General features: G+C 37.7%; 1 protein-coding gene across 1 annotated transcript in view; it reads right to left on the reverse strand.

Annotated features, from left to right (window-relative positions):
• The window catches only part of LOC107488738 (protein DETOXIFICATION 29-like), a 31,553-nt gene extending 8,515 nt beyond the window's left edge, over window positions 1–23,038 (reverse strand). The window contains 6 exon segments of the mRNA XM_052261664.1: window positions 15,920–16,263; window positions 16,385–16,441; window positions 16,624–16,710; window positions 17,575–17,678; window positions 17,680–18,030; window positions 23,021–23,038. Of these exon segments, the coding sequence (XP_052117624.1) occupies window positions 15,920–16,263; window positions 16,385–16,441; window positions 16,624–16,710; window positions 17,575–17,678; window positions 17,680–18,030; window positions 23,021–23,023 (946 nt within the window). The 5' untranslated portion in view covers window positions 23,024–23,038.
• Window positions 23,039–24,044: the final 1,006 nt, after the last annotated feature.

The raw sequence follows: 24,044 nt of genomic DNA on the forward strand, positions 1-24,044 counted from the left end.
TAAGAGCTTGAAGTACCTCTTTGATCAGAAAGAGCTTAATATGAGGCAGAGAAGGTGGATGGAATTGTTGAAGGACTACGACTTTGAGTTGCATTACCATCCGGGAAAGGCGAACGTAGTGGCGGATGCGTTAAGTCGAAAGTCATTATATGCGGCTTGGATGATGCTTCAGGAGGAGACGTTGCTCAAGGGATTCGAGAGTCTAAAAATTGGTGCTCAAGAAGTATCCGGAACCTTGTGTTTGAGCCGATTAGAAGTCTCAAGTGACTTCAAGTCCGAACTCCTAAAGGCTCATCAAAATGATGAAGCGTTATGGAAGGTGTTACCGGCTATTGAGCAAGGAAAACAATGGAGAGTGTCGGAAGAAAAAGATGGGTTTGGAGATTCAAGGGTAGGATCATTGTGCCGGATGTTGGCACTTTGAGGCAAGATATTTTAAAGGAGGCACACAAAAGCGGATTCTCCATTCACCCGGGAAGTACTAAAATGTACCATGATTTAAAGGCGATGTTTTGGTGGCCGGGTATAAAGAATGATGTGGCGGAATATGTTTCAAAGTGCTTAACTTGTCAAAAGGTAAAGATTGAACATCAAAGACATAGAGATCCTCGTTTCACTTCAAGGTTTTGGGGTGCATTTCAGAAATCTTTTGGAACCCGATTAAGCTTGAGCACTGCTTACCATCCTCAAACAGATGGTCAATCCAAGAGGACGATCCAAACACTAGAGGATATGTTGAGAGCTTGTGTTTTGGACCAACCGGTGAGTTGGGATTGGTATATGCCATTAGTGGAGTTTGCATACAATAATAGTTATCATGCGAGCATCGGAATGGCTCCGTATGAGGCCTTGTATGGGAGAAAATGTCAATCTCCGCTATGTTGGTATGAAACTGGAGAGAAAAGCTTGTTAGGGCCGGAAATGATAGCTGAGACTACTGAACAAGGCAAGAAAATCCGTGATAGGATGCTTACGGCGCAGAGTCATCAAAAGAGTTACGCCGATCAGAGGCGAAAGCCCTTAGAATTTGAGGAAGGAGATCATGTTTTCCTTAAGGTTACTCCGACTACAGGAGTAGGTAGGGCGATTAAGGCAAGGAAGTTGAATCCTCGATACATTGGTCCATTTCAGATCCTGGAGAGGATTGGACCGGTGGCGTATCGGATGGCTCTACCACCTCATCTTTCGAATCTGCACGACGTGTTTCACGTGTCGCAGCTTCGGAAGTACACTCCTGATGCTAGCCATGTGTTAGAACCTGAGTCGGTTCAGTTAAGGGAAGATTTGACGCTTCCAGTGGCTCCGGTCAGATTTGTAAGTGATTTGGATAAGTGATTTGGAAGTGCTCCGGTTGAGCTTGGGAAATCGGCTAAGGTATGGTTTCGGTTTCCCGTATCTAATATGTAATGTGGTAGGAAATACTTAGGCTAGAGGCCCTAAGATAGTCGTTGAATTGTTGATGTTGTTGAATTATTGATATATATGATGTGGTCATATATGTGATGATGATTAATGATGCCTTGATGGTATGATGTATGAGAAATATGCATGTTGTGATATATGCTTGATGATTGGTTATGGTTGAATTGTAGGTTGAACCATGTTGATGGTGAGTATGATATTGACTGTGTAGAATGATGATTTAGTGGAATTGATGTTGTTGAGAATTGGCATGAGGAAGAGTATATGATATGTCAATATATTTGAGTTTGAGCCACTTGGGTAAAGTGGGTTAAAATGATGAGATAGTGATTTTGATAAATTGTGGTAAAGTGTCAATGTGTGAGTTGAGGAGGCTTGATGTTGAAATTGATATATTTTGATTGATTTCGAAGAAAAGGGATGAAAATGGCATGTTTTGATTGATTTTGAAAAGAGTCGAATATGGCTTATTTTGAAAATGGCATGTTGTGGTTTTGTATGAAAAATATGGTTTTTTGGCATATTTTGACGGGACATAACTTGGACTACGGATCTCTGTTTTGTACCAAATCTATTTAGAAATGAAATTGGATCCGGGATGTCCCTGCCGTTCGAAGAACGGGTGAAAAAGATTTAAAATGAGGAAGTTATGTCCGTCGGAAGATTGGGGGTTAAAACTGTGAATTCTGCAGCTTTTAACTTAGAAAAAATTTTAGCAGAACAACCCCCCGCGCGTAGGTGCACTTGGCGCGTACGCGCCGTTCTTCTCGAAAGCGCCATCCACGCGTGCGCGTGATGTGCGCGGGCGCGCCGATGTGCTGCGTCCAATGCCCAGCCATTTTCCAGAGAGTTATGCCAGAACTGTGCCAGTTTTGTGCCTGGGGCACGAGAGTACCCACGCGTACGCGTCGTTGACGCGTGCGCGTCGTTTGACTAGTTTTCAATCCACGCGTTAGCGTGCATGATGCTTACGCGTCGATGAGTTTTCGAGGCCATCCACGCATGCGCGTGGAGTGCGCGTACGCGTGGACCTGTTTTCATCCCAAAGTTGATTTTTGAGTTTTAAAAGCCAAATTTCATACTTCTAAGCCTCCGATCTCACAACTTATGTCTTAAATCATTATGATATGTCTAGCTATGAGAAGAAGGGCTAGTGAATGTGGCAACTTGCGAGTGAAGCAAGGGAAAAATGGATGATCAATGAGGATCAAGCATGAATATGTGAGATGCGGAGGATGGTGGTGGAAGTGCTTGTTATGCCATGGGCCGAAAGGCTGTAATTATTGATGAAACGGCTGGTTATGGATTTAACCGTGAGCCGGGTGGTTGGTTATGGATTTAACCGTGAGCCGGATGGCTGGATTATTGCCGTGTTACTGCGGGGCCATGATTATGGCTATGTATAAACGCATATATATGTTATTGAATGAATTGTGAAAGTTGCACTTCCATTATCGGAGATGAGAGTTTCCCTGGGAGAAAGCAGTGGCTAGCCACCACGTGCTCCAGGTCGAGACTTGAAGCTCTTTTGACCCTATGTCGTTAGGGTGGCCGGGCACTGTGAAATTCCCGGACGAGCTCACCCCCAAAAATATTCACCAGTAATGGTGATGGATAAATATTCACCAGTGATGGTGATGGATAAATATTCACCAGTGAGGGTGATGGATATGGATCATGATTATGATCAAGTTTACTTTGAGTATGACTCAAGTTGGGGAGACACGACAGAGGGACAGTCCAATGGTTAACTGCCAGGACTTGTCGGGTTGGCTCTATAACCTACAGATGATATCATCAGCCACTAGGGACAGGCATTCATCATATGCATACTATATGAATTGTTTGAGATTGCCTATTTGACTGCATATTACTTGCTAATTATCTAACTGCCTTATTTGTCCCTATTTGTATATTTCTTGTCTGATATAACTGTGTTTGCTACATTATACTTCTGCTGGTGGCTGGGAGGTGAGAAGGAATTGGAAAGGAAAGTATTAGTTAGACTGAAGAATCTTTAGTCAGATACCCTTATATGGTTTAGCTTGTTTATAAGCTTTGAATTATCTGGAGGAAGTTCTAGGATTGCCTTCGGCTTTCCTCTATTATTATGTATTATATATGTGGAAGTTGTTACCATGCTGGGGACCCCTGGTTCTCCTTTATATGTTTTGCTTAGATACTTTTATCTCCATTAAATAATACAAACTGTGATGACTCCTCTTATGGGAGATTTTGGAGATTAGGTTTTATGTATTTGTGTCCCTTTGGGTTTCCTTTGGAGTTTTCCTTATTTTTATCATATGTATATATCGCTATGCTCGGACCGGTTGTCTTTATAGCCGGATCTTGAGTCTTGATATTCCTGTTTTTGACACTCCTTTGTATATATATAATCTCGCGTTGGTTTATCCTTGCTCGTTACGTTATCGATTGGAGTGTTGCGCTTTAGAGTTGCGATTTTTGTTTACCCTTTTTTCTACAAAGGCTCCTAGTTATAATCAGTCATTCATACTACTATACGTACTAAATTTTTTATTTTAGAGGTCATAATACCTTGCCATCTCTGAATTATGACTTAAGCATAAGACTCTGTATGGTAGGGTGTTACACAAAAAATACTGTATACCCATGCATTTATCCACCACCAATATTATTTTAAGATCTGGTAGCTAGCAAGTTTCTACTTGTCAAGATTCTAGCTCAAGGCAAGCATCTGATTCACACAGGAGAGCAAAGTGCGGAACAATGAATTGAAAGAGAACTGGGAGAGAATTGAAAACAGAGAATGAAAGAAAACTAAAGACTTGCAGAACACGTAATTGCATAAGAATGAAATTGTGCCTTAATATGTTCACTGTCACCCAAACTATACTTCATATGTAACAGAATTAACGGCTTTTTTACGTAAATACGCATGGAAATAACTTTTATTCCCAAAATGCGCATGGATGAAAATGTTTCTGAAAATGCGCACTACCAACTCGCAAGGATCACCCACAAAATGGAAATGCGATACATATCAAGGGAGGTGTCCACGAAATGGGTTCTGGCCACTGACACAAACCATTTCACTTGTGGCAGGAACGAAATGGAGCATCTCACACTTGGTGTCCACGAAATGGACCATTACACCCATAGCACACACGAAATGCACCAATTCACTGATGGCACACACGAATGGCCCAACTCACTTATGTCATCCACGAGTTGGGCATTTCATGGGAGGCATACACGAAATGGCCATCCTCAAGTGTGGCAGGCACGAAATAGGGGGGTAGTCAAAGCAGCAAGTCTCAGTGTTGCAGTTCCCGTACGAGCATGCATTGGATGAAAGTGAGGCAATTTATTGTTGTGTTGTGAGTGTGAAGCATATATAAGGAGGTGATGGGAGGGTAGGGGACCAAACCGAAGGTAAAAAAGAGAAGTGAAGAAGAGGGTTGCAGGAGAAATTTTAATTTGTGCTTTGGTGAAAAAAAAAAAGAGAAGTGGAGTAGTAATTTTATTATTAAAAAAATGAGTGGAAGTGGAATTAATGTGGAAGAAAATCTTAATAGGTTGGATGAATTTCACATTTCTGCTCATTTACATGTTAAGGTGAGTTTATTTTTTTTAAATAAAAAAATAAATTTAGTTAATAATTTAAAAAATTGTTGTAAACTATATAATTGTGTTTTGATCTATTTCAATTTCAACCGGCACGTGTGTTGACTCTGCATGGCACGCTGGTCGATGTTTTCTCTGTAGACGAAGCAGATCCAAGTATGGAGATTAGAAGGCAGATGCTTGAGCCGTATCTAAGAAGAGCCGGCTTCTATTATGCGTCTCTGATAAAGCGTTTTGAATACGCAACCCAATGATTAGCGCTCTTGTGGAGAGATGGCGTCTTGAGACCCATACATTCCACCTCCCATGGGGTGAGTGTACTATCACTTTGGAGGATGTTGCCATGCAGGTGGGGTTACCAATCGACGGTGAGCCGGTGAGCGGCACTCTAAGGTCATGGAGTAAGTTCCACCAAAAGGATATTTGGCAATGGTGTGAGAAACTCCTTGGAGAAGTTCCTGATGGACATGTTGGGACCACAAAATATAACATAAAACTTAAGTGGCTCAGGAGTAGACTACAACAGATGCCTCTTGACTCTCCCGAGGAGGCCCTTGTACGGTATGCTCAGTAGAACATCCGGTTGCGTAGCCACATATCTCCTTAAGTTGGTCCAAAAGAAGTACCATGCATCTGTGTTCTCCCGTTCCACTAGCGCGAAAGCTATGGGAAGAATGTTGTTGTTTCCGTCCTGTGCTATTCCCATCAACAAGGTACCCGTATACTTACCATACAGGTGTGTTCCATCAACCGACACTAGGGGCTTGCAGTGCTTGAATGCCTCGACACACGATGGGAATGACCAGAATACTTGATGAAACATGACGCTTTCACGATCGACCGTGTTGCCCACATAGTATGGTCGGGTTTGTAGGTCGACAATTGTCCCTATGACGAAATTGCAAATTCGTAAGAACATCATAACTATTACAAAACAAGTATGCAATCCGATACATAGGCTTACCTGGAACAAAAGTTTGCAATGCGTTCAAGTATCTCTGTAGCTGGTTATAAGAATCATCCCAGTCTCCATAGATTCTCGCTATTGCCTTCTGCTTCGCTAGCCAAACCTTTTTGTAAGACACCTTGTATCCGTATGCCGACTCCACGGATCCCTGCAACACTTTTATACAAATGGTTGAGTTTGCTTGAACCATGGGGAATATGTGCTGGCATATGACATTTGAATCCAGTTGAGCATGATCTTGCGAAGTCGCAGACGCCAAACAAGTGTGAGGCCCTTGGTATTTTTGAACTTTCCAAAATCGGGACGCCTTCGTCTTCGCAACCCTCACCATCCAGGAACATTGGTCACCAAAAAGTTTGCATCGACAAACATACCTAGTATGATCTGACTCCACTACTTTGAATTCTGCACTTCGACGGATGTTGTAGTTCTTAATAGCAAGCATTGCTGCGTCCTTACTCAGGAATTTCAAGCCAACCTCTAGCTCCATTTCACCGGTCAAACCATAGTTACTGGGTATGTCCTCTGCATTTGTCGAGTTCATTGGACCAAGACTGAGGTGCAGGTAATGGTCGGGGGTGACGTTGGAAAGACCTCCAACCCTTGCAACATTGATCGGTTCAACAACAGTTGGGATGACCCTTTCACCCTGAACCGGTTGTGTTTCTGGAACAACTTCTGCTTCCTCTCCACTGTCATTCTCAATCACATCTTCCTCAGAGGAGACAGCCAACCCGTCGGCCATTCCTTCCGGATATGCGACATGGACATTGGGGAAGGGAGGTCGGTCAGGTATTTCTGTATTCTGGGTGGGGGCCACGAAGGCATTAAAGGACGGACTACGAGCCCTACCTATCTCCAAAAATGGAATGCCTTCACCAGCACCGGTATTTCGCATTTCCTCCACGTTATTCGAACTAGATGAGCTGCCCCCGACATCTTGGAGCTTCACGCAGAGTTCCATCGAATAGATGCTTCCGATGCTACGATGATACAAAAACATCATCGACACGTGCTGGTCAGATTTAATATGCATTTTCTGATATGTAAACGAACTTGCTACAGCAACGGGCATCCGGTAAATGAGCGTACTGATTTCCTTTTTTCCAATCAGCCCAGTGTTCATCAGAATAATATTTTTTAGTTGTTGCAGACACGATTGTGGGGAAATCATTATCCAAAGTGGGTCGTCACACATAAAAGTCACTCCCTCAGCTGTATACGAAATTTCACCGTTGGGATATATGACCACATAAATATGTTCAGATGCCATTATGACACCCAAAAATTAGTGAAAGTAGCTCCTTTGAGAGTGGAATTTTCGGAGAAGAAAGAAGGGTAGAAGAAGTGAGAATTAGAAATGTGGCTTTACTTCTGCTTGCAATGGGTTTTTATAGCCTAGCCGTTGTTCTAATTCGTGTGCGGTACAAGAGACATGGAGTCTGACCTCATCCGTATACCCATTTCGCGCCTGCCTGCCCAGAGTTCTTCCTTCCATTTCGCTGCTGCACTCATTGAAATGGGATAGCCATTTCGTGGGTGGTTGCCATGACATGGCATGCCCATTTCGTGGGCACCTTGATTGAAATGAAGTTCATATCCATTTCGCTGGCAGAGGCCAAGAAATGGCAATGCGCATTTTTAGAAACATTTTCATCCATGCGCATTTGAAAATTAATGTTTTTTAGATGCGCATTTAGGTTAAAAAGCCTAGAATTAACTGTAAAACTGACTAACTTAACTTCCTTTACAATACTAAACTTATATTATACTAATATAATTACGTTGATGTGCACTATCATCAGATTATGTGATATGTCAAATGAGTAAGATAAAAATTATGTTTAAAAAATATTTCTATTTACTAATCTTGTTTTTAGACACTAATAAATTTTTCTTTTGACAATAACTACTGAATAATGTTATTATAAAATATAATATAAAGAATGATATATTTATCACTGCTGAATTTGCTAAATGCCACTTCTATATGTGATTTTTTAAAGTTATCTTTCATTTTTTTCCGTTGTGGTGATAAATACTATAGCCATAGAATTGAAGGTAATTTGAAAATAATATATCATAGGAAATGAAATTATCGAATTCGGGAATGAGAAAATTCACTCCTAAAATGTATTGTCCAAATTTTATGAAGGTAATATGTTTAAATTTTAAGTCAACTACATTGTTATTGACCTATTTTATAAACATGATTTTCATGAATAAAATATTATTTATTATATCTAGGTTTAGTTCAGTAACGTTATTGTTTATAAAGGATAAATTAAATTACCAAATGGTAAATGAAATATCATATTTTTTTTGACAAAAATAAATCTGAAAAGTAAAACAACAAATAAGTCTTTAAAAACTTAAAAACGTAATAAAAATAATCAAATTAAATTTGGATGTGGTATTTTACGAGTATGATTAAAAAAGAGGCATTTTTATTTTAAAAATTTTGTGATTTTATACTTAGATGATTTTTTTTAAAATAACCAATTTTTTTTAAAGAAATGAAAAAAGAGATCTAGAGATGGAATTTATTCTAATTTTTTACATACACATTCTAAATAATTATTCAAATATTCTCACAAAAATTTAGATCAAATACATAAATTATTTCGTAAATACAAATTCCTTTGCCACTTATAGAAAAACGTGTATATATATATTGTTATTTTTTTTTAGGGTAAAAAACGGAAATGAGCGAAGGGGAGCTCAAAATTACCTAATTCAGCCAAATGAAAAATCAATACATGAATCAACCAGGACGAATTATTATATAATTCGAATCAATATGATTCGAATTTGGTTTACATGTAATTCGAATTGATATGATTCGAATTACTAGGAAGCCAAGAATCCAATGAAGTTCGAAACAACTTGTTTCGATTTACATCAAGGTAATTCGAATTTACTTAATTCGAATTACTAGGAGAAGCGCATTGTAGGGAGGTTCGAATCAACTTGATTCGAATTAGGTGAAGTTTGAGTTGCATAGTAATTCGAATCAACTTGATTCGAATTACAAGGAGTTCGGCTATAAAAGGAGTTCGAGCCAACTTCATTCGAATTACTTTCTCATTCTCCAACCCCACCAAATCCCAGAGAAGAAGACCAACGTTCAGTACGAGTGCGACCAGAGCGGCTGTTTCTGTCGATGGGGGACGATCCGGGAAGGCTTTATCGTTTGGATGGAGTAGCTCATATCGCCGGTGTGATCAACGACGAGGTTAGTGGTTTATGATAGCGGTTTATGATAACGGTATTTGTTATTGGTTTTTTATAATGGTTTATGTTACTGTTAGTGGTTTAGGATAGTGGTTTAGGAAAGTAGTGTAGGCTAGTGGTTTATGTTGATGGTTTTTGTTAATGGTTTTTGTTAATGGTTTTGTTTTAGCGGTTTTGTTAATGGTTTTTGTTAATGGTTTAGGAAAATAGTGTAGGCTAGTGGTTTTTGTTGATGGTATTTGTTAATGGTTTTTGTTAATGGTTTTATTTTAGTGGTTTATTGTTAATGGTTTTTGTTAATTGTTTTTGTTAATGGTTTATTGTTAATGGTTTTTGTTAATGGTTTATGTTAATGGTTTTTGTTAATGATTTTTGTTAATGGTTTTTGTTAATGGTTTTTGTTGATGGTTTTGTTTTAGCGGTTTATTGTTAATGGTTTTTGTTAATGGTTTTTGGTAATGGTTTTTGTTGATGGTTTTTGTTAACGGTTTTGTTTTAGCGGTTTATTTTACTGTTACCGGTTTACGCAAATGCTTTATGCAAGTGTATGAATTGTTGGTCGTTTGTTTCATGTATCTGTTACCCATCATGATTTATTTCCTGGTTCGTTATAAAATATATCGGTTATGGTAGTGGTTTGTGCATGTGTTCTAATTATGCGGTTTATGTACTGGCCAGCCTCGTCGTTGCATATCCAGCGTTAGGCGGCAACAGGGGATGCGTCTTGATGAGAGGTATGTCCCGTACTTGCAGATGGCGGGACTTTACCATCTTGCGAGACTGAACGACCGATGGTTCAGACTAGACGAGCCCCTAGTCATCGCATTCGTCGAGAGGTGGCGGCCTGAGACGCACACCTTCCACATGCCGTTCGGAGAGTGCACTATCACGCTTCAGGACGTCGCATACCAGCTGGGGTTGCCAGTCGACGGTGATTATGTTAGTGGTTGCCTTACGGACTTCCACCTTTACATTGAGGGTGGGAGACCTGCTTGGCAGTGGTTCCATGAGTTGCTCGGTATTTTACCTCCGGAGAACCAGGTGCAGAAATTCGCAGTCAACTGCACCTGGTTTCAGGAGACATTCGCAGAGTGTCCAGATGGGGCAGATGAGGAAACAGTTAGGCGATTTGCCCGGGCCTACATCATGATGTTATTGGGTACGCAGCTGTTTGCCGACAAGTCCGGCAATCGTATACACATCAGATGGCTACCTTATGTTGCTCGGCTTGAGGAGATGGGTCGCTACAGTTGGGCGTCGGCGGCACTAGCATGGCTGTACAGGTGCATGTGCCGAGTCGCCAACAGACATGTGGTGAAGTTAGCTGGCCCGTTACAGTTATTACAGTCGTGGATCTTCTGGAGGTTTCCCACACTTAGACCATCTGGGTATGATGAGATTAGCTGGCCCCTTGCCTCGAGGTACCGTTATTGTTTTGTACTAGATATTCTTTTTGTTATTATTTTGTAATTATGCCCTATATTCTTCTGTTTTCTTGTACGCAGATGGTCTGGTTACAACCCTGGGATTAGCAACAAGGGACCTCGGGTACAGATGGCTCGCATGAAGATCGACTTGTTACAGCCTCGGCAGGTAAGCAAGGAGAACTTTTGTCATTCTCAACTCATTGTTTCATTTTATATCACTTAACTGAAAGTACAAACGACTTGATTTTGGTTTTTTCAGTTCATATGGATGCCCTATAGCGCAGTCGACGTCATCCAGGTTGTCCATCCTGAGGTGTTGGAGCCTCGGCATACGATGTTATGGCGATGCAGGACGTCCCTGATTTACTTTGCGGTTGTCGAGTGGCATCAAGTTGATAGAGTTTTACCTCAGTTTGGCGGTGTTCAGCCCATACCGTCTCCCGCCCTGAACATCGACTTCCTGATGTCGAAGGACGGGAGAGGAGGTGACCGTTGGTTCTCGGCACAGTACCCTGATTGGCATCTTCACTGGCAGGAGCGTGCTGATCATATTCTACAGTTTGACATCGTGCCCGACCCCGGACCGTCACATGAGTTCTTGACATGGTGGTATCAGCACGGAAAGAGGTTTTTGTCGCCGGAGATGTTACTGGGGGATCCGAGAGGTGTTCCTATTCCAGATGAGGCGACGCAGAGGGGTGCAGGCCGACTTCCAGACATGGACCGGGTCGAGGATGTTCCAGACAGACGTCGTATTGAGAGGAGAGCACGAGTTGGGACACGTCGTAGCCAGCGTGAGTGGAACTGGGTAGATCAGGCTATGGATGCCGGAGACGACCCAGTTCCAGGTGGGGGGAGAGTTCGTGGTCGTGGAGGCAGGAGGAGGGTGGGTGCTGCTAGACAGGGGGCCCAGATGCCTGGGGGAGGTGACGTTGCGGGGGTTGATAGGGCCCATCAGGGCGGGCATGATGCTGGGTCCCCTGGAGCTGGTGTGGGAGATCCCACGAGTCAGACTGGGCTTGGTGGTGGAGGTCTTGGAGATTACTTCGTAGGTGTTCCCGGTGATGATCATACCCTTCAGGATAGTACTCCATGGGTGAGTCCTGGCTCGATGTTTGGAGACTTTCTTGCTAGTGATGGCATTGTGCACGAGTTTGGTGGACCACATTTCCTTGAGGATATCTGGACCATCATGCAGGAGGATGAGGCTGCAGCCGGACGAGTTCATACCACAGGGACACAGGCACCGCTGGACGTTGATCTGAATGAGCCTGCCACGGTAGCTCCTGCGCATCCTTTTGCCATGGGTGGGACCCCAGCATCTGCGCAGAGTATTGGATCACACTCAGTTGCCGGCCCGTCGTCATCCAGACCCGTCCATGTTGCGCCTATGACCCCCAGACAGCCAGTTCCGGATGACAGCGACGAGTCGATTGAGGATGAGGAGCCACTTATTCGTAGGGGCTACCGGACACGGGTGCCACGCCGTTGCGGCACTGGATCGCACCTGTTTAGATGATTCATGGATAGTGTTGTTTGTGTCGTTGTCATATTTGTATTGTGTACTTTGTTGGTTGGTTATCATTGTTATGGTATGTACCTTTTTTTTAATGTGAACTTTGTATGTCTTGTTGTCATATTTATATTATGTACTTTCTTATTACGTCGATGTATTTTACTTTTATGTTATGATTTATAGTTTAATGTTATGTTATTCGTTATCAATCGTTACATGATATAATGTTGTTTGTTATAGTTATAAATGTCAATGATTTAAAAGACATTCAACAGAATTATTTGGTACAAATAACAAGTTTCATTACACATAGGAGACAAAGTAGTTCCAGACAAGTTGTAATACATTAAAACTTAAAAACAAATAGAAGACAAGTGCTAATACATTAAGAAACAAACACATACATAGCAAATCGCCTACTGATTTCCAGCAGTCCCGCTGGGGCCTGCGGTTTGTGGACAACTACGCCTGGTGTGACCTGGCTGCCTGCAGAGGCCACATCTCTTTGGCCGGTTCGGATCTGCTTCATCCATGTTGGTTCGAGTTCTTGTGGATCTAGGACGACCCTCCCTCGCACGCCTCATACTCGGATCCGGTATAACGGTAGGCCCGGGATAAGGTGGCCAGAAACCCTCCGGAATGGGAGGGGCAAATCCCATCTGATAGACACCAAAAACGGAGCTAAGGCGATATACCTCGTGGACGTAAGGCTGCCATGTAAGCCGTGAATAAGCACAGCAAGCCAGTGCATGCGGACAGGGAAAATGAAGTGCTTGGAAGTATCCACAATCACAAGTCTTAGACCCTAATGAGACCCTGTACGTACCAAGAGAGAATGAGCCTGTCGGAGTCGTCTCAGCAACGGTGTACTCCGAGTTATCCCTGTCGTAAACAGTCACCGTGAAGTGCCTGGCTGTTCTCAGGTTGGCCTCGATACACTTTACTAGGTATTGACTGAATTGTTGTCCAGTACCCATCTGAGCCTCGGCCTCCCTACCCTTACGGACAAATAGCTCAGCTAGCCTTCCGTATGTGGCCTTAACCAGCGAGCAAACAGGGAGGTTTCTAACCCCCTTCAGGATTGAGTTGACACATTCCAAAATATTGGTCGTCATGTGCCCGAATCTCCGACCCTCATCACAGTGCTGTGTCCACAACGAATACTCGATTCGGTTCGCCCACTCACACATTGCCGAATTCTCAGAGCGCAGAATGTCAAACCAGTAGTCGAACTCCACCTCGGTCTTGGCATATGCGGCATTAACAAGAAGCCTCCGGGCATCTTTTCCCTTGAACGTCAAGGCAAAATTCGCTGCAACGTGTCGAATGCAGAACGCCCGGTACGCAGCAGGCGGTAGCCATCCCCCATCCGGAGCCTCGAGGGCTGCCTTGATGCTGTTATGCCTATCTGAAATAACTAACAGACCCGGCTGAGGTGTCACGTGCTCACGGAGGTGGGAAAAAAAGAAAGACCATGACTCAGCATTCTCACCCTCAACTAGTGCAAATGCCACGGGGAGGATGTTCGAGTTTCCGTCTTGTGCAATGGCGACTAGCAGTATTCCCCCATACTTCCCATATAAATGGGTGCCATCAATACTTACCAAAGGCTTGCAATGACGGAATGCCTGGATACAAGGGGGGAAAGTCCAGAACAGCCTATGAAAATAAACCTGAGAATCGTCAACCTGTCCCCCAACTCGAACAGGGCAAGTCCTGAGGACGGCTACAGTGCCGGGCATCGTCAGCTGAACTCCTAAAACCCACCTAGGGAGCTCATTGTATGACTCGTCCCAGTCCCCATATATCACGGAAACGGCCTTCTGCTTCGCTATCCATATTCTCCTGTACGTAGGCCTGAACCCAAAGTGTGCGGCAGTGGCATTTTGAAGCACCTTGATGTCACAGCTGCATCAACCCTAACCATCGGCATAATGAAGGTGGATATGACATGGTAGTCCAGACTCCTATGGTCGCTGGAGATGGAGCTGGCAAGACATGTATGCGGTCCGTTGTATCGCTTCACTTCCCAGATACCCTTCCGCTGTCGGAGACTCAACCGAATTAGCCATGTGCACCCATTCCCAAACTCAGAACACTTTCCCACATACCTGCGGTAGTTAGACTCAACGACCTTGTACTGGACCCCTCGGCGGATACTGTACGTCTTGACACTCAACAGCGCCTCATCTTTATCCTGAAATTGTTGGCCAACCTGGAACTCGTTCATACCGGCAGACCCCTCGGTATCTCTAGCACCAAATCCTGAGGCCTGCAGAGCATTGTCGTCCTGCCGCATGGCATCCAGGTCCAACGAGGAAAAATGGGGTGGATACTGCTGTGTGCCAGAACTAGATCCACCTATAGCCCTTGTCGGAACAGTAGTTCCAACATCATCGCCGCTTTCATCAGCGATAATATCCGGCTCGACTTCATCATCATCTGGATCATCACACATGGCATTCCGGTTCGAACCACCCGAGCTAGATACCACATCAACCAACTTAGCCAACAGCTCCGGTGTCCTTACCTCGGGAAACTGCCTATGAGAAAGAAACATAACCTGCAAGTCCTCGTCACTACCGATTGTGAAACAATCAAACTTCACGGTGTCATGGAGCACCGCTGTAGGAATGCGGTAGAAAAATTTCTTCACCCTTTTAACGCCTTCAAGACCCAGCTTCTCCAGCACAGAGCTAACAAGTGCATCGTAGGTGGTTGTCGGCGTCACGATAATACATAGGGGATCCTTATCAGTGAACTTTACGCCGGACCGAGTTTTTCTCTTAATCGACCCTCTGTAATGTACCAGAACTAGGAAACTCTCCTCACTAGCCATCTCCCCTCTTTGTTGAGAGCAACATGAGTTCACACCTTATATATATAGCCCTGGCTCGCACTATATATATATAATTCGAATCTATATGTTTCGAATTATATAGTATCACAACCTAACCTAGTAATTCGAATTAATTAGATTCGAATTAGTTAGGTGTAATTCGAAACAACTTGTTTCGAATTACTTAACAATGTCTCTTCATAGTAATTCGAGTTAACTAACTTCGAATTATGTTCATGTAATTCGAAACCACTTGTTTCGAACTTCATTCATTTGTTGCCTTCCTAGTAATTCGAATCATATCAATTCGAATTACATGTAAACAAAATTCGAATCATATTGATTCGAATTACATAATAATTCGTCCTGGTTGATTCATGTATGGATTTTTGATTTGGCTTAATTAGGTAATTTTGAGCTCTCCTTGGCTCATTTGGGTTTTTTACCCTTTTTTTTTACTAATATAAATTTTTAAGTACTATTTTAATGGTTTAATTTTTTGAAATTATAAATAAGAGAAAACCAAGAAAAAGTGTTATCCAAGATATATTAAACGACATTTTAAAAAGAAAAAATATTAGGACCTAATATTGCACAACTAATATTGTAGCTAACTATAAGAAAAAAAATTAAAGTTATTAAAAATAAAAACATCTGTATCTCAATTAAAAGAAATTTATAAAATCCGAATTTAAAAAAAATTAGTGAAGCTTTATATCATACTTGTTTGACAATCTATTATAATATTAACTAAAATTGAGATTACTCTTCTAAAAATCATCAGAGATATCATATATATATTAATAATTTATTAATAATTATAGTAGCTGATTTTAATATAGTAGTAGTATATATGATTGGAAAAATTAGGAGAAAAAGGAAGAGAATGCTCACAAGGACACCCAAGTCAAGCATGAAGCCCAAAAGAAGTCCAAGAGGAATACCAAAAATGTAGTAGCAAGCAATGTTGACATAAGCAAGAATAGCTTGCCAGCCTGCCCCAACAGCCACACCTGAAAGAACTGGTTGCACGTTGTTGATTATAATGCATAACGCCAACATGGGTGTCAGCTCTATCACAAGCTCTTTCACATCTTCGTCCGTTGAAAACAGTGAAGGGTATTGCTTCCTGAATATGACGAGAATCATGGAGAGCACTAAAGCAATCGCAAATGAACTAATCACAGCCACAGTTACAGCGAATTTCGCTGTTCTTGGATGACCTGCCCCCAATTCATTTGACACTCTCACACTGCACGCATATATTAATTAATTAATTAATTAATTAACTTTATTAAATCTTGTCATTTTTATTTATGTTATTAATTAATTAATTAATTGTTGTTTAATTTGCATATATATATATATACAACCTTACTGCTGCATTCATTCCGAATGCTAACATCACTGTCCATCCCAATATGTTCATGCTGCAAATTAAATTCATCGAATAAGTGAGATAGTAAACAAATCTTTGTAAATGTATATTTTCCTTTTAATGCACAATTTCTACATCATCTAAAATAATCAACAGAAAATTCTTAATTACAACAAGGTAAATAATGCCTCGCCGAATGATCGAAATGATATGAGGGTCTTCATCACAACTTACCAAATGGACATTGCATCCACCGCAACTTCTGCGTTCTTGAGATAACCAGCTACCAGAATTAGGGCCATAAAGTACCAAACTTCCAGGCTACACAAGATTGTAAAGAAAAAAAAAAGGATATATAGCTGAAATAATTAAAATACATTTTTATAGATTATTTACATAAAAATAAATAAAAATAATCTTCAAAACTAATAACTAAAATGAATATATGTTGTATTTATATCAAACTTTTAATTAAATATGTAAAATCATTTAATTATATTATATGTTTTAAATAATATATTTATGTAAAAATTATTATATTTTAAATATTTTTGTGTGAGTAATCCACCAAATTTTTTAACTATTCTCTTCAATTTGTTAAGGTTAAACTAACAAAAATGCACCCAAATTATTTTTATACCGACTAAAATTCTTCAAAAATTTGTTATCGACCAAAAATTTTTAAAATTGCTTAAAAATGCAAGAAAAATGCGTAATTTTTTTTATATAAATGATAAATGAGTTTTGTATTTGATAAATCGCATATGTATCTGATTCAAAATTTTATAAGAATATTTAGATAAATATTTAAAAAATACACACAAAAAATCGAATAAAAATTTGATTTCTATTTTTTATTTTTAAAAAATATTAGTGGTTGTTGACAAAAAAATTATAAAAAAATTATATATTTAGCAAGAAATACTAAATTTTAAGGATAAAAATATTTTATTTTTTTAATCATATTCGTAAAAAATTGCATCCAAAATTTAATTTTTAAATATTTTATAAAATATATATTTAATGTTAGATATTTTTGTCGCGTTTTTAAATAATTTAAGCACATTCTTATCCCTAATAAAATTTGGAACATTTTTGTGAGCTCCAAAATAATTTGGATATCTTTTTTCAAGTTTACTTTTTCTTTTTAAGAATCCATAATTATTGTGAAACGAAAGAACCCACCAAAGACTACCACCAAATATATATGCCAACTGAGCCACAACTATGAACCACCACGTCACATTTAAAACCACCGCCGCACCAACAAGGCCCCACCCCACTTTTAAGCATCAAGTCCCAGCTTAGCGCCGCGTGCGCTACCAGCGCCGCGGCAGAAATCCAAGCCGTGACCATAATCTTACTCTGTGCTTGCAAGAACTTCTGAATTGGGAAATTCATGGAGTAGGCGAACAGCTGCGGGATCATCCAGTCGGCGAAAACGCCGGCCGCCTCGGCGATTGCGGTTGTTTCTCCGATGGCTTTTAGGAGTTGGCGCGCAAAAATGTATAAAAGGCAAAGGAGGAGGGCAGTTGTGTTGAGGATGACCCATGATCTTTGCATGTACACACCCAACATGTCTAGTTTACCCGCTCCAACGGCTTGCCCACACAATGTCTCCAACGCACTTCCCATCCCAAGCTGCGTTCACAAATAAACACTTGTTATTCACTCGTCATAAGTAAGATTTGTCTCCATAGGTTACTCTAATTTCTTATTATTAGACTAATTTTAATGGTTTATAAATACTTTTATTTTCAGTGAATTGTTCTGAAAAATTATAATATGCATTTTTTTCACAATAAATTCATATGCATTTTTTTATATAAATTTAACAATTCAAATATTAAATTATTAAATAATAATTTTTATCTATTAATTTTATATAAAAATAATTATATGTGAATTTTCACATTAACTATTAATATAGAATCAAATTTTTTGTAACATATAATTCTTAACTAATTCTAGCCCAAGATTAAATATACACATCGACTCATTTAACAATTGCAAATGAAGGAAACAATATAATTTAATTTTCGAGGTGTTTGTTTCAGTACGTTAATTAATTTATACATATAAATATGATATGAAACAAGTAAACGAATATAAAATTGATAAGTTGATTATATTATCATAATAATAATTTATTTTTTATTTGTATTTTAAACAATTAATAAATTATTATTAAAAAGGTTAATATATTTTTATAATTATTTTTTTAAAAGATTAAATATTTTTTATTATTTTGATTAAAATTTTTTTAATAATAAAACATTAAGATTAAATAATCTTAATCTATTAACCTTAAAAATGAATAAAAGTTAAAACCAAAGAAACAAAAACAAATCCCTAATTATTCATGAGAAAATAAATCTGTGTTCATATGAGAAAACAAATCCCGATTGAAACTGTCAAGGTCAAGAATTCCGTCGTCGTGCCACTTGAGGATAAGAGACCCACGGCAACCTACGAAGTCGGCGGCGTCGGTGACTAGGACGGTGAGTCCGGAGTCAGAGTTCCTGCGGGATGACTTCACTTCTCCAAAGCCCCATGATATCCGGCGGTTGACGGCGGCGAAAGGATGAAGGTGAGGAATATGGACAACCAAAAGGTGAGTTTTGATAGCCTAAGACAATGGATCATATAGTGGTTGCAGGGTTTGGTACTTTTTTGGTTTCAACTTGTTAGGTGTTGATGGCAGCATGTTGTTCTCCATGTTGTGTGACACTGCCACCGTCTTCAGCAGCAACGAGGATTCTTGTAATAATGTAATAATAAAATCCTGATTCCAAAATTATTCTAATTTGACTTTCTTTGATATTGTAAAGGAATTCTCTTTTCCTGGGAAGGAGAAGAAGATGATTTTGATTCAATTCTCTTGATAGAAGAAATGGAGTCGGAGTCCAAAGACAGAAAGTTTAGGTTGAGAAGGAGACGATGGGCAATGGCATTTCTGCAATTTGAGAGAGTTTATGTTGAAAGGGAGATCATGGAAAATTCGTTTTTGTTTCTTTGGTTTCAGATTTTACTTATTTTTAAGTTTATTAATTTAAGATGGTTTAATCTTAATTTCTTTTACAATTATTTTCTACTATAAGTCATTTTCTGATATAAGTCTATACAAGTCATTTATATTCACGCGTACACGTTCTTCTTTATGTCATTACTGCATGTTGTTCTTTGTTATTTTTCTCTTTCGTTATCGTCGTCACCAAATACTATTTTCTTCTTCTTCTTCATTATTTTTCTTTTTCGTTATCGTCGTCACCAATACTATCTCCTCCTCCTCCTCTTTCTCATTCTTTATTCATTGGAATTTTTTCCTTTCCTTTTTTTTCCTCCTTCTCCTCCATCATCAGTTATCTCGTTGTTGAGAATAATGAATAATTCAAATTTAGATTGTCAATTGAACCAGAATGAAATTATTGTTTTGAATCCAATCAAATGGCTGAGGTGTTGTTCGATTCTAGTTAATTTTTTCGTATGATTCTGTAGGTGAATAATGTTTCAGCAAATTTAGGTATAACACGAAAATATTTGAATGTATTGTTTAAGAATTTTCTATGTGTGTGTGCTGATAAATTCTGCATAATTCAAAACTTTTCTTCTCCTTCTTTCTTATTTTATTTTCTCAATTTTCTTCTTGTTTTACTCTTTTAACAAGAATAAAAACAAAAATATCAAACAAAAAAAAGAAGACATAATGCTGCAAAATTATTTAGAAGAGGATGCACTTACATTCATTCAACTAAAAGAAAGAAAGAAATAAGAAAAAAAAAGAAAAAAATGCAGCATTAGAGAAAATATTTTTCTGTATTTATAGCAAATTTGGAATAACACGAAGATATTTAAGTGTAACACGAAGATATTTGAGTATCTTGTTTAAGAATTTTTGGTGTATGTATGCTGATAAGTTCTGCATAATTCAAAACTTTTCCTCTTTCTCCTCCTCATATTCTACTGCTTCTTATTCTTCTTTTCCTCACTATCACCATCTTCTTCTTTTTTTCTCTTATTTATTTTTCTTTTTTATTTTACTTTCTCAAGTTTTTTCTTGTTTTACTCTTTTAATAAGAATAAAAACAAAAGAATCAAACAAAGAAGAAGAAGAAGAAGAAACACATAATGCTAGCTGCAAAGAAAAATGCTAGGGAGCAAGCACTTTTGTTAAATTCTGGCCGGTACTTAACCATCAAAAAGAAATTGAATGATTCTATACCATTAGATGCAATTTCAAACCATTAAAAACATCATTGATGACTAATTGATGGCTAAAAATCACAAAATCTACTGGCCCCCTAGACTTTTTCTGCTCCAAATCATTTGGAAGAGGATAAACTTACATTCATTCAACTAAAAGAAAAAAAGAAATAAGAAAAAAAAGAAGAGCAAAAAAAATACAGCATTAGAAGAAATATTTTTCTATATTTGCAGCAAATTTGGATGTAACACGAAGATATTTGAGTGTTTTATTTAAGAATTTTTGGTGTATGTGTGCTGATAAATTCTGTATAATTCAAAACTCTTCATCTTTTTCCTCCTTATCTTCTGCTGCTTCTTCTTCATCTTCTTATTTCATATTCTCATAATTTTTTTAGGAGAAAAAAATTAAACAAAAAAATACATAATACTACAAAATCAATAGAAAGAGGAGGAGGAAAAAATACAGTAAAAACAACAGTAATAAAAAAATGACGATGAAGATGAAACACGCAAAGAAAAAGGAGGAGAAACGCAAAGAATAAGGAGGAGGAGGAGGAGGAGGAGGAGGAGGAACGTGGGATACAAAGTACAACAACATGATTTCATGCACGCATTATGTAAGTGACTTGTATAACTTGTATGCCAAAAAGACTTGTATGTGTAGCAGTACTCTTTAAAGTATCATTTTTATTCCCAACGTTTGGGGTAAGTCCTAAAATTGTCCCTAACGTTTCAATCGTCCTATTTAAGTCCACAACGTTTTAAAATTGACTCAATGTTGTCCTGCCGTTAGGGATCCGTTAATAAAATTGATGGTGGGACAAAATTGAAATGATTTTGAAACGTTAGGAACTTAAATAGGACGAAAATATTGGGGACAAAAACGATACATAGAAATAAATTTTAATTTTATTTTTCAATAATATCAATTTTTTACTATGCATAGTATTCAATTATTTTTAATCACGTTACTTTCATTCTAAATAAATTTATTTTTTTAATTTTATACTTAAAGTAATGTATTTTTTTATAAATAAATAAATTTTACACTTTCATTCTAAATAATTTCTAAATAAATAATGGAATGTGATTAGAATAAAAGTGTAAAATTATAAAAAAATATAAGTAATGTGATTAAGTAATAAAAGTAAAATTACATTATTTATTTAGAATGAAAGTATAAAATTTATTTATTTATAAAAAAATTATATTACTTTAAATGTAAAATTATAAAAAAAATTAATTTATTTAGAATGAAAGTGTAAAATTATGAAAAAAATATAAAAGTAATGAGATTATTAAGTAATGAAAGTAAAATTACATTATTTAGAATAAAAGTGTAAAAATTATTTATTATTTGTAAAAACATTACATTACTTTAAGTGTAAAAGTATAAAAAAATTAATTTATTTTGAATGAAAGTGTAAAATTATAAAAAAAAGTGATAAGTAATGTGATTAAATAATGAAAGTAAAATTACCTTATTTAAAATGAAAGTATAAAATTTATTTATTTATAAAAAAATTACATTACTTAAGCGCAAAATTATAAAAAAATTATAAGTAATGTGATTAAGTAATGAAAGTAAATTACATTATTTAGAATGAAAGTGTAAAAGTTATTTATTTATAAAAAAATTATATGACTTTAAATGTAAAATTATAAAAAAAATTAATTTATTTAGAATGAAAGTAATGTGATTAATTGTAATTTAAAAAATAATTGAATATTACGTACAGTAAAAAATTAATATTATTAAACGATAAAATTAAAATTTATTTTTATGTATCATTTTTGTCCCCAACCGTTTTCGTCCTGTTTAAGTTCCTAACGTTTCAAAATCGTTTCAATTTTGTCCCGCCGTCAATTCTGTTAACGGATCCCTAACGGCAGGACAACATTGAGTTAATTTTGAAACGTTAAAGACTTATTAAATAGGATAATTGAAACGTTAAGGACAACTTTAAAACTTACCCCAAATATTGGGGACAAAAACGATACTTTACTCTTTTATTTTAAAAACTTAAAAGATATTTTGGTCATATCTATAAAAAATATTTAATTTTTTAATAAAATAATTATAAGGATATATTAATCCTTTTGTAATTATTTATTATAAGAGTATTTTCATATTTATAATAATTTAATATTCTTTTAAAGATACAAATAAAAAATAAATGTTTACTATGATATATAATATAAATATATAATCCACTTGCTAATTTTATATTTGGCTACTTTTTATATTGTACCGATAGCTATAAATTAGTCATCGTGTCAAAACAAGTAATAATTTTCAATCACCTACAAAAGGAATTTATTATTAATGTTCTATACTTCTATTCAACCTAACTATACATACACACATATATTGGACGAGGGAACTAGCTAGTGAGCTACTAATAGTTACTACGTTACTACGTACCATGACGCCAAAGCAGAAGCCATCAATGACGGAGTTCTCGACGGAGACGGCAGCAAGGGCAATGGTGCTGATGTGTCCGGCGAGGAGTAGAGTGATGGCGCCAAGCGAATACTGGCTAAGGGAAGTGAAGATGGCGGGGCCAGCCAGGTACCACAGCTTCTTGATCTCAATGGAGAACTCTCTCAAAAAATCTCTGATTCCGTTTATTGGAGGGATGTCATCGGATTTTGTTGTGAAAACGGCCGCCGTGTTGCAGACTCCGGTCTGGTTTCCCGATCCAAGCAGCGGCTCGCTCCGTACATTTTCAAAATTCTCCATCACCAATAATAATGAGTATCGTATATAGCCGCTGCTATTACACATTTACACTTGCATGCATATATACAAGGTAGGAGCAATGTTAGGGGCCAGCAACTTTTGTGATTGGTATTCAGCAAATAGTCATCAATGATGATTTAATGGTGTGAGATTGGTGTGAGATTTCATCTAATAACTCATCTTTTTCTACTGGTTATATGCGGGTCAAAATTCAACAAAACTGCTGGTCCCCTAGACTTTTCCTACAACGTAGTATGCGTACGTATGTGCTGGAGTATGTATGTGATATTTTTTATTTTTCATGGCTCTAATTGTTTTCTAATTATTTTTCTTTTTTTAATAATTTATTTGGACAAGACCATTGTCGTAGATGATCTGATTCGGACAGGTGAAAGAAGGTAGCAACAATGATGAAAAGTAGTGATTTATTTTCGGAGAGAAAATTAAGAATAAAATGAAAAATAGGGTAAATTATATTTTTTTTCTCTAAAGTTTAACAAAAATTTTAAAAATATCTCTAAGTTTTATTTTGTTTCAATTTTATCACATAAATTTTCGATTTGCATCAAATATACCATCGACAACTAAATTTTCAAAAAATTTAACATCAATCTAACAATAATGTATGGAAATTATGCTTGATTTGCTTGTGTTGAGGGGTTATTCTTATGAAATTATTATTGAATCGGTGTTAAATTATTTAAAA

Source organism: Arachis duranensis, chromosome 5 (assembly GCF_000817695.3).
Source record: "Arachis duranensis cultivar V14167 chromosome 5, aradu.V14167.gnm2.J7QH, whole genome shotgun sequence".
In the NCBI taxonomy this organism is placed as follows: Eukaryota; Viridiplantae; Streptophyta; class Magnoliopsida; order Fabales; family Fabaceae; genus Arachis; species Arachis duranensis.